The 19900-nt window shown below is 41.2% G+C and overlaps 1 protein-coding gene across 22 annotated transcripts in view; it reads right to left on the bottom strand.

Moving 5' to 3' along the window:
* The window catches only part of LOC135495448 (septin-7-like), a 73417-nt gene extending 57561 nt beyond the window's left edge, over positions 1-15856 (bottom strand). For 11 of the 22 annotated variants that reach the window (XM_064784112.1, XM_064784100.1, XM_064784114.1 and 8 more), the window contains exon 1: positions 1016-1579. In XM_064784112.1, the coding sequence (XP_064640182.1) occupies positions 1016-1423 (408 nt within the window). In that variant the 5' untranslated portion in view covers positions 1424-1579. Of the gene's footprint in view, positions 1-1015; positions 1581-15419 lie in introns of those variants that run through there. The other 11 variants (XR_010448572.1, XM_064784099.1, XM_064784105.1 and 8 more) reach the window with 6 other exon arrangements.
* Positions 15857-19900: the final 4044 nt, after the last annotated feature.

Raw genomic sequence — 19900 nt, forward strand, 5'->3', positions numbered from 1 at the left:
AACAGACACCACCCTCTCTATAAAGGACACCCTCTCTATTAAGGTTACTGGTATAGTTTTCATCAGAAATTTGTTGTTTGTATTGAATTTAACATCTTTAGACTTTAGTCTCCATGAAAAACAGCACTTGTCAGTGTCCTTAATAGAGAGGTTTTACTGAACATGATAAAGACAGGCCAGAGTTGAGAATTGAGCGCAACAGGATGTCATGAACAATGTCCCCATTCGGATGAATGAAGTGAGGTTTTTTTATGCAAAGTTGTCCCAGTTTCATTTTGTTGTACACACATGACTACCATCTTCCATCAGAACAAACAGATACTTTAGAAAGGAGAGCTTAAACCGACAGAATGGTTGGCAATATGAGCTGCAATAGTATTGACGTTACCAACTTTTTGCAGTTCCATCACTCAATGGCCCAAAGGCCTGTATGAAGCATGTCTTACTAAGACAAGCTGCTTGATCAGTGGTACAATCTGAGCGAGTATTCCTGACTGGTACCCACCTGGGCAGAGTAAGGCCTCTGAGGCGAAGAGACGTCATGCCTTGAGTCTCTCACCAACCGAACAGGGATCAAACCATGAACCTCAGGACCTGCATCAGAACCCCAAGGCACTACAACACCATGCCTCCTAAGTCACACCAAGGTCTAAGTGTCAAAGCGCAATGCAGCTTCAGGGCAATCCCCTCAAGCTTGACCAGGATGTGACAAATCTTCAAGAAATGTCGATTGCCGCAACATTTAGGGGAGGTCTGACCAACATGGGATGAGTCAGAAAGCAAACCTGGAAAACGATATCAGATCCATACAATGATAATAACATTAACTGAACAGACTAAAGCTTTGACTTGTGGAATATTCTTGCATACCGCTGAATACAAAAGCAAACATTGAGGACAACCTACAAGATACAAGACAATGACAGGTATTGATCGTGGCAGTTTTTACAGATTTTGAATCTGCGTCTCCTTTGTTGACAATAAGATCCCGCCAGACATTTGTCAAGATACTCACAGGATTCTGTTGTTTAGATTCTGTAGTTGTATTAGTCGTCGTGCTCGGTGTAGATCCGGTGCTAGAATTATACCGCTCGCTGTACGGAACGTACTTCTGCCGCTCATACGACGACCGCTCGTAGGTCGAAGACGTTGATGAGGGTGCCATTGACGAAACCGGATTAACATCCCCATTCGACCCGTTAATCTGTGCCCCTGACTCCTTATTCTTATTGTCTAATTCCCTCTTGTATCCAATTTCTTCACGTTTGAGACCAGTATTGTCCGACTCTCGTCTGTAACTTGATCGATATCTGGATCCGACAGACCCTGCTGATGCTGACGTTGTAGTGCCTCCCGTTGTACTCCCTGTTTTATCCGCGCTCCCAGACCCCACAGATCCTAGCGGTCCACGTATCATGGACATGATGAAGTATAACTAGACCCCCGAAATCGAGATAAATCCAAGCATAAAGACTGAACCCTCCACAGACTGATTCTGGCTACCCCGCAGGTACACTGACACACAAAGGCTACTTCACCGTACTCCAGTCGAATGAATCACTGTACAGTCTACGGCTAATACACACAACGCATGGCGCCTATAGTAAATGAGGTCAGCATGTCCTAAATATGGAATCGCTTAATACACATTGAATATGTACAATGACATCATCCTGTATAAATTATGCATATGATTGGATGGATGGACCATTAGGCTGTTATACAAACTGTCAATAAGCCAGGCTTAACAGGGGGCAGCCCAAATTGCTATATAAACGAAGTAAACAATGTGTGGCATCAGCGACATAAAGAGGGGGGTACAATAGCCCCGCTTCAGCCGGATTAAAATCTGGCTGCAGTCAGTCAACTGGGACATCTATTGTTTTTATCCGGTACTGCATCGGTGGGGGCAGGGCGTGGCACACAGTGACACAATGCATACCCAAGCCACAAATTAGACTTTTGTGCAGAAAATAACAACGCTGCTTGCATGTCCAAGAGGATGTACTCCACAGGGGCAGACACAGAGTCTAAGAAAGGGTGGGCACAATTGTGTACATCAGATCCAATAACGGTCAATTTTTCAAAATACATGGTCAATTTCATGACATAATATTTTCTATCTACAAGTATTGAGGGGTGGGGGGGGGGGGCGTGCCTCCCAAGATCAAAACACTTCAAGTCTGGATGGGGAGGGGGAGGATCTCTCAACTCCACATCAACACATGCACAGTATTGAAAGTCATTTTGGCCTCCAGATCACGACTTGAGAATGATGTCATCTCATACACAAGTGATGACATCATCAAACGACACTGCATAAGAATAGCAATGATCATTCCCACTAATCAGAATAGCGATGATCATTCCCACCGATCAGTGCTGCCATCTAAGAGATTCATGCAACACTAACAGCCCAAATTTTCCTGTGAAAGAAATGTGTGCTCCTTCTGTCCCCAATTGGTGGAACCCTGGCCCTGTTGATGCCAGATGATTTAAAATAGAAGGCTTGGTCAGGCCAGAAGAACACACCGAGGAAATTCAGATCGAACGACAAGAACTGGCCGTTGTCTTCTTTTTTAACAAGTCTTGGAACTTTGCCGTCATGAACTACTGTAAACACCTTTATTTTCACAAGCCTAATATTTTCACTTTATCAACGGAACGAAAATAACTGATCTGATGATTTTTCAGACAGAAAAACAAAACATCCATTCGCAGCACTTGATGGTATTGAAATCTGAAAAGGAAATTTTCGCTGATAAATATATATGGCCACGAAAATAAAGGGGTTTTAAACCCTGCTGAAGAAGAAGAAGATGGAACAATAACCTAAAGAAATCTGAAGAAGCTAAAGAGAAGAAAACCGACAAAATCGGGAATAAAATAAAATAAACGAATGCAGAACTCAAATAAAGCTGGAAAGTACATAACTTACAGATGAGGTTTCATGCGGATGACCATAGATATTATTCCTGATAAGGTCACAAGCGAAAAGCTGAAATATTTGCAAATCATAAATACAAAACACAGGCGAAAATGTTTTTACAAAACATGCGATATAATTATGTCGACGTGGCTGTAATGGTGTATAGTTGCTACCCTATCCACTAGGAGGCGCAGTGAGTCGTGTACCTTCTCAGGGCTACAGAGTTTGGTCTGTATACAAGAAAAACTTCGAGCCAGCTGAAACGATGTTGTCAGAACATTTCGTGTGACGTCAAATGACGTCATCTGAAGCTAACAACAGACAACACCACGTCATCTTAGTTCTTGTTGCTCTGCTGCACATGTTTTCATGAAAGTTTATTTGGTGCTCGTATTGCTGGCATATTGTTGATAGGCAAAGCTGTTTGAGATGTCATTAAAAACTCCTCATGGGCCCTAAAATGGTACGTAACTCACGGCGCCATTCACAGGAATTCATCAAAAGTCTACCTCCTAGTCCTATACATGCTTCCCGAAATTGGTGGCTTGCATTGGAACTAACTTTTTCCCCCTTGTCCGTCATTAAAGGCATTCAAGTGTGTTGGTCAACCATGACTATCTCCTTTGTCCCTCCACCATAAGGCCTAGTTTCCCCTTATGACATCACTATTTCGGGCACTCAGCCCCCATTTCTGGAAAGGTGTATAGATCACTGAAATCAAAGTCTGAAATCAGACAAACACAATTTAGCTGAATGATGGTGCACAACCAAAGACAGAGAAGATATAATGGATATATTGAGTGTTACATCTTGACCACCAAGATATTTGCATCTTATCAATATTCTCATTTTAAAAGGAGTACAAGACCATAAGGATCAGGATGTGAGTGATGTGGCCATAAAACTTTTCAAAGTTTGATCTTCTATAAACCCTATTCAACATGGAACAACAATCTCTCAGTTGAGATTAAAGTATTAACTCAAACCTGATCACAACTGATATGCCAGCAGACGACAAATTTGCAATTCAGAAAGGGGAAAACAGCAGAACGTGTTGGAGACTACTATAGTACTTTCACTGTTGGACAGATGTCTCTACTGGTATCATAACACACTTGGAGTTTCAAGTCGGCCCATTAATTTGAATCTTGATAGCCAAAACACTTTTGCTGAAAGGAACAGCCTGGCATTATAATGTAAAACTAATTGAAGGGTTGTGAAATGTTACATAAATGGTGATCGATATTTTCAAAAATCGACACTTTTGAGGGTGTCTGTTTAAAAGGAGTATTATTTTGACAATGTGATAATTATCAATGACCCCCTAAGCCGACACGTGTAGTCCTAGGCCTGCTCGCTGCTGAAAAAAACAGACGTAAAGGTATCCTCACGATTCTGACATGAAACTAACGAATGCATCCCTAGCCCACAAAATGCAGATGAGACAATTAAGTTACGATGTCACTCTGAGGAATCCAAAACAGAATGGAAGAGCTCTAGACCGAGAAAGTGGATCAATACTGGACTGAGAGTGATCACCGATGGGACCGCATACGCACATCGCACAAACCAATTCATCTTGTCACAGCATCACCGGAAGAAAATTATCACGCGTACCCAGGAGAGCCCGGAGACAATGCGATGGTGGTGATAGTCTTGGTGAGAAGATTCTACTTAGTCATCATGGTGCTTGGTATACCAAATATTCTTAAAGACCAGACAAAGTGAGATGCAGCTGCAAGGCTTGAACTTCACAGAGGAGACAAAAGCAATTGCTTTCGCGTTCTCTCATTTTGCCTTGAAATGTCTCCCTTCACCATGGCAGCTTTTTCTTCATATAGTGCATCCTTTTTCTCTTAACTGGCAAAAGTGTCCTTTTTTCAACAGCTCTGTTGGTCATACAGGTGAAGACAAGGTGCAGATATGAAGGCATTATGGACCAGGAACTTTAGGGGAAAGTGACAACGATTGAGGTGACCCTCTTTCAAAGTCTCCGAGATCTGCCTCTCGGAAAGACCATGCACATCGTAGACACTGTCCTACTTCACTGACTGAAATCATTTCTCAGGATCTGAAACAGAATGTCCATCAAACAAGATCTTATCATGAAGGATTTTTTAGGAATTATTCTCTCATTCAGGATTTCAACACTCCTGCACCTGTAGCAACCTAAAACCTTTAAAGTTTAAATCAGCCCCACTCCCGTCCATGTCCATGGTCAGGCAGAAATGCAATCTGGCATGCACAGGTTCGTTTTCCTTCAAAGATGGAACTCTTGGCTCTTTTTTTCGTTTATCACTTCCCAGGCATGGATTGTAATCACAACTTCCAAACAGATTGCAGCCACAAGATTTTTTACAAGATCTGATCTCATCCGATTGATTTACTTTTCCTTGGGTTAGTCAGGCTTGAGTAATAAATTGGATGACCCACATTAAAACAGGTAATAGGATAAGGCTGGCTAAACATGTAGATCATACAAGGTACTTTTCGAATTCTGAAAAGAGCAATTTATTTACTGGCAATTATGATCCTATGCCAATCAGTTTTGTGGTGGTCATCACAGGTGAATGTAACAACAATCGGTCATTGCTGGACCACGCAGCAGTCAACTTCCAAACCGATTCGATAATATCGGAGATCGACGCAAGAAGGAAGTGACAGTTTTCTCAGTTTGCGGTGAAAAATCAGCAGTTGATGCTCTGATCTGTCCAATTAAAATCGAACACTGCATCATCGCGCATTTACAGAGGAATTTCACTCATTTGAAAGACAATGATCTATTAATGCTATGATGATCACAGGTCTCAACAAAACAACATCCGACAATTTTTTGATTGAAACCAGACCATCATATCTGGTATCGAGATTTTAAAGGCAGAGGTATCTGCTTATAGACAAAAGCAAAACAGTATTGACAATGTATGTATCACAGAACACACAAATAGATATTGATTACCTATAAAAGCATGTTGGCAAGCATGTATCAGAAAAACCAATATGCTTTAAACTTTAATGCACGCACGTGAATTAGCAGTTAGCGGCACTGAGGTCATTCATGTTTCCTGTTCTTTACTGACTAATCCATAGATTTTTTAGCAAGTAGCATCTGCATGCAAGCTTTCGGCCTTGCTATACTGGCGATAGTAAACATGCAAGCATGCAATTCAGGTGATGTTGATGTACAAGGACACCGAAAACCAGTTCTGGTATGACATGATGAAACGTCTTGTCGAGGAAAGGGGGATAAAAGGTACCAACAAATAGAACCCAAACCCCCTTAACCAGAGACAGTTGTGTCCAAGTCTGAACATGATTCACTACTCGCCTCGAATTCTGCTAAAATAAGGATGGGTATCCTAAATCCCAGCAGCCCTTTCCGCCAAAACCATTTCCTTCCACAGACATGACAGAAGTATAAAGTGCTCCCTTATGCACTCTTCGAAGAAATTACTTGTATTCAATGCATTATTTCTTCTCTTGTAAGGATTTTGTCTGATCAGAAAGAGGACTAGTTGAAGTCCACAGGCAGTCAAGTTGCTGATGATTCTGTGATAGATGGATGTGGCAAGAACATTCCACAAGACTTTTCTTCACATGGTTTACAATCTCACACAAAGGCAGTTTCAAATGCGACAAAAAACACTGATGACGCCACAAATCCATGGCAAAGCACTACGCTATTGTCTTCACGGAGTAAATAAGTGCACGCTAGGGACGCCAGATCGCATGCCTTCGAGCGAAATGCTTCCTAATTGCATTACACGCCCAGCAAGCCATCACGATCCCACTGCAGCGTCCCACCGATTGTCACAGCCAGCTAATAAATGTCAATCAATCCTGGGTACAGTCTCACAAGAAATTGGTTCGATATTCTATTCCTCAAGGATGCCGACTTGGTGTCACAGAGAAGCAATGCGAAGCGCCTTCTTGCTCAGTGGAAGACTGGAAGAATGTCCAACGTGGGATCAGAAGGTCGTGCGTTCGAAGTTCGGCAATGCCATCAATAATTCCAACTTGCCTGATATGGAAAGTATAGTGCAGTATATGTTGTTGTTGTTGTTGTTGTTGTTGTTGTTGTTGTTGTTGTTTGCATGCACTTATAATTTCTGCGTACAGGTTTCTGGTAAAACTCGGTTGTGAATGACTAAAGTGCTTTGAAACCGTACAGTTGCACAGCCACAGTATTTCAAAAGTGCTACAGAATAACTTTTATTTCATTGCAAATTACTGAGTAACGAGACAGTTAGGCCAACCAAAATCATGAGATGAAGACAACCGGCCCCAACCGCTAAGTACACAAGCATATGACACAAGATCACAATACTAGGGATGTTTGCTTTCATTGTTATCTCAAAGCTAATCACATAAAAGCTAGGTCGATTCATCTTTATATTTGGCCAATACATTATCATGCCTGCATACTTATAGCATGATGCATCACCAAGTCTTATCGCTGACATGTTCTATACCACCGCTAAGCGAGGACACCAGGGACATGTAGACGCACGGCCTTGGCAGAAATCCATCAGATGACGCTGATTCATCCCTTTCTGTACCACTAGACAAGGCCAGGCAACCTTCAATGCGATAGCACTTTCAAGTTTCACACATCTATGACAGTCTCAGTCGGCAATGGAGACAACCGGGGTCGTTGGCAATTCAGACATCCTCACAGACCAGTCAGAAAGTGCTGAGTCATCACTTCCTGCAACTTGCGATGTAACAATGAAACCTTCAACGTAAAAGTGTCTTCTCTTTTCAAGGTCTGCAACAAAAGCTCGGCCAATCACCCTCGCAGCCTCCTTCAAAAGCTCTAGCTACCGACACAGTCAATGCTAGATCCGATAGCGAGGTTCCATACATCAATGTATCAACTGTCCTTGGTATTGGCAGCAGTTAGCTACCTGAATCACTCAGTTATTCACGGTATCATTACTGCGGCACTGAGTCATCAAACGTGCCTCGTCTCCCGAGTAGCTTGCCGCAAATCGGCATAGATCTCATACAGCAAGAGCATTGAAATGTACAGTTGGTCATGCTAATTGGCTAACAAAACATGCAATGATCATCGGTTACCAATGGTGAGGTATGGTCGAATGGTTTGACTAGTATCAATTCATGATCAGCAGATAATACAAAGCAATGATCAATCGATCCCGGCACGATTTCTTGGCCTACCTCATTTGCTGAACCAGAACGAACCCCGACTGCTGTTGCATTGTGAGCACGTTACTGCTATAAAACGCACCAATGGTGAGGCATGGTCGAGTGGTTTCACTATTAATTCATGCTCAGCAGATTAGACTCGATGATCAAATGATATGGGTACAATCTCTCTTATAGATCACCTCGTTTGCCAATTCACCAAGGATAAACCCTGTCAGCGATAGTGTGTGGCGATCGCTGCTATAAATTGCGGTGAGGCACGGTAGAGTGGTTTCACTATCAAGTCATGATCAGCAGATTACACACTCGATAATCAAAGTATCCTGCCACGATCTTTTGGCTTTGCTGAACCATGCACACAACAGACTGTTCATCATATGAACAGATCCCCGCAATCCATCACCAATGCGCCAAATGCGAGTGTTAGCAGTATCGACACAAGATCAGTGATCGTACAGTCGATAATTCATCCACGAATCCTTCAACCACGATATGACCGATACGTGTTCAGATCCGACTAATGACAGTGCCCCAATGTTCACTTTCAGTCTGCCACCAGGAATGACACGGCCAGGGGCCATTGTGCTCACCGTATAGATATTTGGTGCTTTGTAATTCATCCAGATTAAGAAACATTGTACATGTATAGTATATAGGTCAAACCAAAGTTGGTATGACATGTGATGTATCGTTGCTTGGAGTAAGTACCATAAGAATATCATCAAAAACAAGTCAATAATAAACGAGATATTGCACTTTTTACCTATTTTAGTTTTGGCCTCCTGGTGGCCGAGTTGAGTACCAGATCAGATCGAAATTCTGTGTCCGAGGTTACATGACGTAGGGAGTCATGTGTATCAAATTTCAAGTTCAAAGCTTTAGTGGTTAAGAAACGTGCCATAGTTACAATCAAACGACAAATTTACGCCATTTGACCTCTGTGACCTTGAAAAGCAGGTCAGATCAAAAACTCATATGATATGTGATGTATCCTTGCTAGGAGAACCTACCATAAAAATGTTATTGAAAACGAATCACTAAAAATAAGCAAGATATTGCACTTCTTACTTTTTCCATTATGGCCCCCTGGTGGCCGAATAAAGAATCAGATCGAGCCAAAATTTGGCATCAGAGGTTATCTGATGTAGGGGGTTATATGCACCAAGTTTCAAGTTCACAGCTTTACTGGTTAAGAAACGTGCCATAGTTTACACTCTAACGGCCAATTTACGCCATATGACCTCTGTGACCTTGAAAAGTAGGTCAAATTGAAAACCCGTAAGATATGTGATGTATTCTTCCTAAGGGTACCTACCATAAAAATTTTATCGAAAACAAGTCACTTATAAGCGAGATATCACACTTTTTAGATTTCCACTTTTGGCCCCCTGGTGGCAAAGTTGAGAATCAGATCAAACTGAAATTCAGCACCAGAGGCTATGTGATATAGGGGGTTATATGTACCAAGTTTCAAGTTCATAGCTTAAGTGGTTAAGAAACGTGCCATAGTTTACACTCTAACGGCCAATTTACGCCATATGACCTCTGTGACCTTGAAAAGTAGGTCAAATTGAAAACCCGTAAGATATGTGATGCATTCTTCCTAAGGGTACCTACCATAAAAATTTTATCGAAAACAAGTCACTAATAAGCGAGATATCACACTTTTTAGATTTCCACTTTTGGCCCCCTGGTGGCAAAGTTGAGAATCAGATCAAACTGAAATTCAGCACCAGAGGCTATGTGATATAGGGGGTTATATGTACCAAGTTTCAAGTTCATAGCTTTAGTGGTTAAGAAACGTGCCATAGTTTACACTCTAACGGCCAATTTACGCCATATGACCTCTGTGACCTTGAAAAGTAGGTCAAATTAAAAACCCGTACGATATAAGATGTATATTTGCTATGAGTACCTACAACAAAAGTTTCATCGAAAACAAGTCACTAATAAGCGAGATATCACACTTTTTAGATATCCACATTTGGCCCCCTGGTGGCCAAGTAGAGAATCAGATCGGACAGAAATTTAGTGTCACGGGTCATCTGACCTAGGGGGGTCATGTGTACAAAGTTTTAAGTTCATAGGCCTAGCGGTTAAGAAACGTGCCACTGTTTTTGAACTAGGATACGACGGACGACGACGACGACGACGACGACGACGACGACGACGACGACGACGGACGACGACGGACGACGGACACTGCGGTATTGTATAGACTCCCCTACGGTGAGCCAAAAAGGCCATTATAAAGTCACCAGTCGAAATCAAAGACCAGAATCGTGCGCTCTTACCTTCATTCTTTGCTGAAAATGTTTTAAAAACTAAACAACTTCAGTCTTCCCTTTTATGCTGAGGCACTTGGGCTGTCAGAATGGCAGAGGGCGAGGCAAGGCTGGTGTTTAAAATTTACATCAGCTCAACTCAACACTTAATAGCTTACGGTATGCGAGAAAAGCTTAATGCTTTGCCAACTCATCGTCACTCTTTTAAAACAGCATAAGAAAGAACCAGGCATAAGACTGTTTACAAAATCTTCAGGAAATGATCATAGCAGTCGATGGATTGTAGAATGCATCGGTAAATCATCGATGAGCATGATCGATTCATGAAGAACTTCCGAATTCTTGCACGATGATGTCTCAAGGTAAAAATAAGCTCGATTTTTTAATTTGGGTGCATCACTATCAGTAAGAGGCTGAACAACTGATTGAAAATTGCTTGAAAGGTGGTACATGTACCTTTCACTTCAAGTAGAATTCAATTCTCGGACAAAGATCTGATGGTTTAAGGTATAGCCAGTGAACTGGACTGGCGCTCCAGGTATTTCAGGTCAAGAGTATTTTTATCACACTTGCCGATAAAGCTGCTGGGAAGTCTTTCAGGTTTTCTGGTTTGGAACCATCCAAGCCAACAAGATATATGTTTCAATCTCCAAGGTGCGATTACTTGAAATCAGTATCTGTAACAAGATTCACAGTATGTTCGGAACTGATAAAGGTAATTAGAGGCCGACTCTGTCATTGGAGAATATTGAAACCTGATTTGTTAACCTTGAGATGTCAAAGATGTATCGTCTCAATGGGCAACCAGTTTCTACTGGAGAAGTTTTTTCATGCGGTTTGTTTACCAGAGAGATAGTCCATGAAAAGATTTCCAAAAATTCTACTTCTTTCTTTTTCACAGATAACTTCATATAATATTAGATTTATCAGAAGCCTTATGGGCACGTTTCCAGTCACAATCAAGAATCTGAAATGAAACTTGACAGCAGAAATCATCTCTTTATCGCAGACAGCAAGTCAGTTTAAGTAGAATTTTAGTAGAGCCATCGATACTTATGACTTGATGAGTGTTTTCTTAGCTAGAAGGTGCAGCAGTATTTTTTTTAGCTTGAAGGTGCAGCGGTAAAATCATATCATACCAAACATTCAAGGTGAGCCAGCGCAGGGAAGGAGCACGGGGAGTCAACTGGAAGGTGCATGAAACGTCAGCAATTTCGCTTCCAGACTTTCCCACAATATGTGTAGAAGAATGTGCAATCGTGGCATGCTATTGCACGTATTTGCAGGTGTAATCACCTTCACTATGGGTGATGAATGTAAGACATGCAAACATGTGATTTAGCAAGGATGTGATAAGTATTATAGCACTTTCTTGAATCTGACTGTCCTGTTCTCGCACCGTTACAGAGCCTGATATTTGGCCTTACAAATGGAAACTAAATCCCCATTCCCATCTACCCCACCCCCACCCCCCCACCACCATCAAACTGGGCTCACAATGTTGGTCTGCTGTTTGAAGATGCAGATATCAAGTGTGCTACTGATGGGGATTAGACTGGATGCATGTTAAATACCCGAGTACTTATCTATCAGCCCAGCCTACCAACTTCATTTGTAGCCACTAGGCTGATAGATAAGTAGTCTGGGTATTAAACATGCATCCAGTCTAATCCACATCAGTAGCACACCTGATATCCGCATCTGCAACAGCAGACCAACATTGTGAGCCCAGTTTGATGGTGGTGGGGGGTGGGGGGTGGGGTGGATGGGGATGGGGATTTAGGTTCCATTTGTAATGGCCAAATATCAGGTTCTGTAATCGTGCGAGAACAGGACAAATCAGATTCAAGAAAGTGCTTGATTACTTATCACATCCTTGCTAAATCTGCCAGAAGTTCTTCTACCAAGCAAATATTGGATAGAGCTTCACCGGTAGCATACTAGCAAGCAAACCATAGTATTTTTAAGCTTTGCCTTCAATGTTTTGAACATCCTCACTTTTTTCATGGGTGGGGTGGGGTGGGGGTTGATGCCATGGAGGTAAGATAAAGACCTATTCTGGTTTCCAAAGCATTTTCCCTGAAAATTCCATCAGATATTTGAGATCTCCGAGTCAGACAATTCCAAGACTGGTCTCCCTCTTCTGTGCTTAGCTCATCTACAATCATATCTAAGCAACAAAGTTGCCATCTGATCTAGAAGGTACAACACAATGAAATACCCAGAACCCTTAGGGTGTCTATGACATCAACAGAACCAATGGTTCGTTACCATAGAAACCAAAGCAGAACAATGTTTGTTTTGCATCTTTGAGATCAGTTAAGTCTGATGACAGAAACTGGTTGGAGTAGTACTAGTATAAAGATCACCATCAATACAATACAAGTAAAGAGGACTAAAACCAACAACACATTTATAAACAGCACCTGAAAGATGACTGGTATAGGTCTATGTACCAGATGCAGTGCCTTCTACTTTACCTTTTTCAAATAGTAATTTTACCAATCAAGACTGAAGGCTACACTTTTTATCAACAGATTGTTCCGACACAGACATTGTTTTAAAACCAACTAAGGCAGCCCCCCCACTTGGCAGTAAATCAGGATGGATTTAAAACACTGCAGTGTTTTCCAAATCAAATGCTTCAGGTTTCCACAAAGGATGGCAAGAAGCATAGTCTAAATCTTCTCCAGTTGGTCATGCCACACTATTTTATAGACTAGAGGTGGAGCAGCCAGGAAAGCTTTCCTGAGGTACGCCTACAGCAGAGCTTTGGTCGATGCTACTGACAGACGCCTTCAAATTCGCCTTCAAATTCACCGGGTGAGCTTGACCAGGCCAATATCAGATACTTCTGGCTGGACTTGAGCCTAATTGGCCGGCCGAAAAGAGTTCTGCAACAGGCAGGGCAGACCTATTGTAGGCTTTACATCGTTTCCTATTTTCCTTCTTGTAGTTGTGATACGGCCAAGGATTTTCTTTTTGCTGTAGACCTTTTTGAAGCCTTACATTCATCTTTTGGTTCTGGATAAAGGCCAACATATGCCCCGAAAGGCAAACATTTTCAGGAAGTGTCAACCTATTTGACTTTTTTTGTTGAAAATTTGCAATGGCTACTTCCTACACAGTGGGACACAAATAAAACGACATAGAAACATGAGGAATTCGAATTCCTACAAGGAACCAACCATTGAGAAAATAGAAAAATATTTTGGTAGAGACTAGGCTAAATGTTGTTTTATTTTTCTTTGGTTTTGTGAGTTGTGGTCTACGAGTTCATAAGGGACTATGCCCAACAGGTGTAAACAAATCACCTCAACATCGCCACATTACGGTGGAATTAATCCAAGTCCATATTCCCTACTCATAGTCAATCAGAGGACACATAAGTAAGTTTAAGTGGGGCCTACATAAATTGTAGGTGTCTATTATAGGCCCTGATGTGGTCTTACCTTACATTGTTAAACGCACCATGAAGTATATTAGATACTTTCTAGTGTAGTGGACATTCCTAAAGATTAGCAAACAATGTAGACAATATTAAAAGCAGGTTTTCAGACCTGGACCAACAGCAAAGTACAAACCAGGAACATCTGTGTGTCACCAAGTCCTGTGCTAATTCATTGACTCATAAATCATCTTCTACAGGGTGGTCCAGAATTATTTTCCCTCACATAATAGGATTCTATCATGTATCCATTGTGTGAGGGAAGATAATTCTGAGCCACCCTGTACATACTCTTACGATGATATGGGAAATATTTTAAAAAGTTGTATTTTAGAAGTACATTTTTAAAACTTTGTAAATCAAAATCCGCATCAAATGATAGCACAAATTCGTACCTGCTCTCTAAAAAAAATCCATTGATCAATGTATGTGTCATGTTCCTTTTGACATCTCTGAAGCCCTGACCTTATACCGTTTCCACAATTGATGAGGGCCACTCTTTCTGACACTAATGACAGCATAGTTGACGAGGGCCACTCTTTCTGACACTCATGACAGCGTAGTTGCAGCGCCTCTTTGAGCCATGAAACTGAGTAGGCCTATCACTGTCCACGTCATAAGCCAATCATAACTGGACCTGACCAGCTCTAAATGCCAATTCCCTCATGAAAGTGAGTCATAAGCAATTACTAGGCCTACATGTGGGCATATCTGATGAATTAGATTAGATTTGTTACTGCTAATTTACTAACAAAACTGACATTATCTTCCGAAGCATTCGCTAAATGATGCATTCTGAAGAAACCCAGTAGCCTGTTGCTACATTTCCGCTTGAAAAAAGTGTAAACAGAGCGAGAGAATGTTTGCCTGAATGCAAAACATGCCAAGTTTTCAACCTAACATTGCCTCCATTGAGGCGTGAATGTTTGCTACACGCAAAAAATGAAATGGTATAGTGCTACTCTAACTATGACTGCACTAGTGCAGTGCTAATGGTACCATCGGAGTGCTAATGGTACTATCGAGATGATGGTAACAATGGTTGGTCATCACAACCGTCTCATGCAACAAGCGTGGCCTAAAGAGCAGGGACCTCAGAGAAAAAGGCAAAATGGCAGTGTGACAATGTCAACATTATACCAGGTCAGGGCAATCATTAGCAGAACAAGATTTGTCTGCCTTAGAGACATATAGAGGTGCAAGCAGCCGGTCCAGGCAAAGCATCTGGAAACAGCTACAAATAGGCCTAAAGCTGTGGATCCTTGGCTGCATCAGGTTATCAATAAACTGACTTCATATGCACCTCGACTTCTGGGTCCAACTTTTTTTCCAAGTGGCATCAATTTACATAAAACATGTGAACTATGACAGAAGATAAATGAAATGCAGTTCTGTAACATAACTGCCAGGAACCAGAAGACTTTCAATATTACTGGTCATGACCAACTGACCCAGCCTTTTGCTTACTGCCTTACATCATGCAGGCTAACTATGGTGTAGCAAGCTAGGCATTCAATGTGTACTCTTCAAACTGAAACTCAGGTAAAAATCGTTCTTTCTATGCAGGATTCGTAACCTCTTTTTTTACCTGAATCTCCTTAACGCTAGCCGGCGATTCTATCAGAACATCTCCATTTGTAGTCTCCATTATTGAACGAGGGGGTTGATCGAAACTTTTCTGCTTCGGTAGGGCAGGACGCTTTTGAAGAGAAACTAGAGAGTAAGTTGTTTATCCGCGAAAAACGGCACAAATGGAAGAATCCGAACAGATAGTGCCGAATGTTGATTCCGGGATGGAAGGATGGAGAGTCTGTCGAAAGAAGCTGGCTACTGCCGTACACCTGGGCAACAAGTCACCTTTCAAAACAGATAGGAGGATACTCCAGTGGATGCGGAACAGTTGCCAGTGATGCAGCCGCAGAAAGTAGGGGATTTTTGACTCATCGGCACACGACTGGATCCTAAGTGCAAAAGCGCAGGCCAATCTCACCTACACAGACCAGGATACTTCACTCAATCGGCTAGAATGACTGGTCTGTGTTTTCTTCACGGCTAAAAATACCAATCAGGGCAGTCAAATGTTTTGCACATGATCTCCACTGTTTTCTAGTTGAACACCACATGCACACAAGAATGAACTCAGGCCAAATCAAGAATTTCTTTGTTTCTTGTTGGTGCCATCACATTTTTTTTCTGTCACTTTCTCAATGAGAAAGTCAGAACTACTCCAAAACATCGCTGGGTTGATTCTAGTCATAGAACAGCCTATGACAGACTAGGAAACTTTTTTCTCACTTCCCAATCCACGTTCTGGGCATGCTTTTGCATTGTCAACCCATAAGGTCAAGTGTTTCCTCCGGAAATTGCCACCAGGGGGCATCATGAGGAGACACCACAGAATTTGCAAGATCAGTTTATAACAATGAATAGAAGCAGCATGATGTGATGGAATTAGCATCATTTTGATATCTGATTCATGGCGTGGCCAGATTCGACACAGATGAGACTGGGCCGACCAGAAAACTATTTTAAATATGACGGACATACCAAACATCAGGCCTTTCAATTACGTGGAGACCTCTACACCCTGTATTTTTTTAGCCTATTTTGGGGGACATGTTTTTTTGCTTTTTAGCTTAATTTGGGGATATTTCATCGCGCCAATTTGCCTGAACAGCGAGGTCATAAATCAAAGTTAGTGACTGATATCACCACATACACCTGAAAAATCATAATTTTAGGGTAAAACTATAAAATTAGGCCATTTGGATGAGATTTGGTTATGTTAGGGGTCAAAAAACGCTTCGAGGGGGTCATATTATTAAAAAAAAGAAAAGAAAAAAAAGGACCTAATTTGGGGACATCCTGTACGGCCTACACCGTTATACGGTGTAGGAATCATGTAATTGAGAGGCCTGAACACATTATTATGGCATGGACTTAGAATCGAAGAAACATAATCTTGCTTGTTATTGGTCTTGATGGTATCTCATACAGTAGTTAACGTAATTATTAGGTCAATTAGAAAATTCAACTCAGACATTTTATTGCTCGAAATGTGTTTGTGACAGTGAAGTGTGAAAAAGTCTTCATAAAATTGGGATCATGGACCTGAACCCCTTCACGTGCAATAGTAAGTGTCACATTATCCCCTCCACTTAATTTAACTCAAGACATTTATTCATGGGTTAAATCACAATGTCAATTCAGAGCAGTGCTTAAAAGTCGATGTGTCCCAGAGGAGAAGGCACTTGAAATGAAATTCGGTCACTAAGGTACTCCAAAAAGTCCCTCCCAAGGGTCAGTCATAAAAAAATAAGTGCAAAATTTTATTTTGCCCCTGACGAAAATTGCCAGTCACTTTATTATCATCAGGGCTAGCAATTCAAGAAGGCAACAAGTCCAATGCCTTGGTGTCCTGCCTCTTTGCCCTGCCCTTAAAATTTCCTCTTACACAAAATAAAGAGTTGCTCCACTATAAGTTCCATTTGAAGTGTACTATTTTTCTCAAAACTGACAAAAGTGCCCTCTTTCTTGCAAGAACTGCTGTGCCCATTCGAAATGAATCTCGAGGCTTGTATCATTGCCAATACGGTAAGTATAGTAATACTGGCACGGCCAGCCCAGTGATCAGCACTTCACACTGCTCCTCCTTCAAAATGAAATGTGGTTCCGTCAAGTGCAATATTTGTATGATATCACTAACATATATCAGCATGTAAACAAAATATTGACCATTAGAGAGATAGCTTCAGCATATTTGTTGACTGTACGAAATGCACAGACACCTCGGCATGTAGCCGAACAAATGCTTTGTGGAAAATCAATTTTTGTTTGGGGAAGTTCACTTTGGTTGCACCTCCAGTCCGCATGCACGAAAATTGAGCTTGCTCAGAAACCGACAGCGAGTTCGTATCGAATGCCACACAAACAAGCGATTTTTGTTGCTGTGACTTGCAATATGATCAAATGCGACGAAATCTCTAATAGATAGCCCTAATTGCCACTCGCTCACCTAGGCTGCAGCGAAAAATGTTGCTCATTTGAGGCACTTAACTCTACTTTCTGGCTTGCTACAGTCAGAACAACATGCGTTATTGCCTTTGTTGCATCATGTATGAAACTGAAAGAAAACAATGTGGTTGTGCGACCATTTCCCCTGAAGAATGATAATTCATTATAATTGCTTTACTCAAAGAACCACCATATATACATGTAAAGGCTGTTAATAGGAAGTCATGAAGACCGCTTTGGCTTTGCCCCAGGGTCTATGTTATATCTACAACTGCAAAATACAAAAGTACTTTTGTATTTTGCAGTTATTAGTATTACTTTTGTATTTTGCAGTATACAAAAGTAATATATTACTTTTGTATTTTGCAGTTATTAGTATTACTTTTGTATTTTGCAGTATACAAAAGTAATATATTACTTTTGTATTTTGCAGTTATTACTTTTTTTGTATAAATTTGCAGTTGTAGATATAACATCCCCTCCAAATACGTTTTATAGTTCATCTTAACATGAAGGGATGGAAATAACTGAATGACACTTCCGAACAGCCAGATTTTCTACCCTCCAAAACTATATCCAGTGAATTTTGTAATTACATGTATTACCACTTGGATTGGAAAGGCCCCTCAAACAACGTCCACAACTTGACTTCGGGAGTCCACTGTGATATGAAAAGACATCAATATTTGCTCATTTTTTTCTTGATTGAAATACTTACAGCTGTGAATACCAGGAATGATCCGGGAAGGTGACATGAAAAAGAAAAGAAAACAAAGACGCATGAGTATGATTTCTGGGAGAGGCAAGGGGCGGGCAATGCTGAATATTTAGCTACACTATTATTCTAGCAAATACTTTTGTAATTCTCCCAGATGAAAATAAAGGGTAAAAGTACTCCCAGCTTTTCAGAGCAGCTAAATTCCATTTCCATACAGAAGGGTGCTACATGTATTAACCCTGCCATTTCTTTTGCTAATTTCCTTTTTTATTCGGTGTCCCCCCTTGCCCTTGGTTGGGCAGCATAACCAAGACTAAAAATTTTTCATATACAGTAGAACCTCTCTATTAAGGACACCCTCAAGACTGACAAATGCTGTCCTAATAGAGAGTTGTCCTGATTAGAGAGGACAAATTGAATGGAAACAACCAATTAGGGACCAGAACTATGTCCTCAGAGAGGTTTTTCTTACAGTGCATAACAGATACAAAATTCTTGGCCTTTCCATGCCACTATTGTTTTGCACGTATTGTATAATAATCGCATTCATAATCATTTCAGGTCAACTGTCATTTCACACCAATTAGTAGTGCAGCCACCTGAATATTACTCAGATTCAGAAATGACTTGAGGAAGGCCAACGATCACAGGATAAACTTCCTTCCTCCAAGTTAATCGAAAAGCCAGGAGTTTCTCAAGTAAATTCATCATGTTGTTAGTTTACATCATGACTTTTATAACGTTCTTGCAATAGGCCTAACACTAGCACAATCAAGCAGTGACTTGCAATCAGTCATGCCAGTGACCACCTTTTCACAGGGGATGAACTGCACCTTTAAACAGCACCATGGACCTTCTTGCAGCTTTCTTCAAACTTTTTCCATCTGAAGGGCTGATTCAGAGTCTGAAGGGAATATAGGCCTACTAGTATAAGCATAGGAATAGGACAGAATGTACAGTGGTATATAACATATGACCTGACAACTAAAGAATGGCAGCATCTGGTGGAAATTAGCTACAAAATTCAATGACCCAGTTTACTGCTTGTCCCTTTGTCCCTTTTTTAACACTGAGTTACATTTACAATGTAAAGACCTTTTCAGAATCATCATGCAGTGAATACAGAGGCCTATTCTACACCAGCCAATATGCCCAAAGACATTTTGAGGCCAAACACCAAAAGACTGCAACCCAGGGCCATAGCAACCACAGCAAGATCAGTGTCACCAGGATAAGATAGACAATAGCTATAGCCAGGTTTATGTATGGCGCTAGGTAAAGTACAGTGTACCGTAACTGTTTACAAGAACAATCCAAACTTGACTGAGACAGCTATT

This window comes from Lineus longissimus, chromosome 11 (assembly GCF_910592395.1).
Source record: "Lineus longissimus chromosome 11, tnLinLong1.2, whole genome shotgun sequence".
NCBI classification, from domain to species: Eukaryota; Metazoa; Nemertea; class Pilidiophora; order Heteronemertea; family Lineidae; genus Lineus; species Lineus longissimus.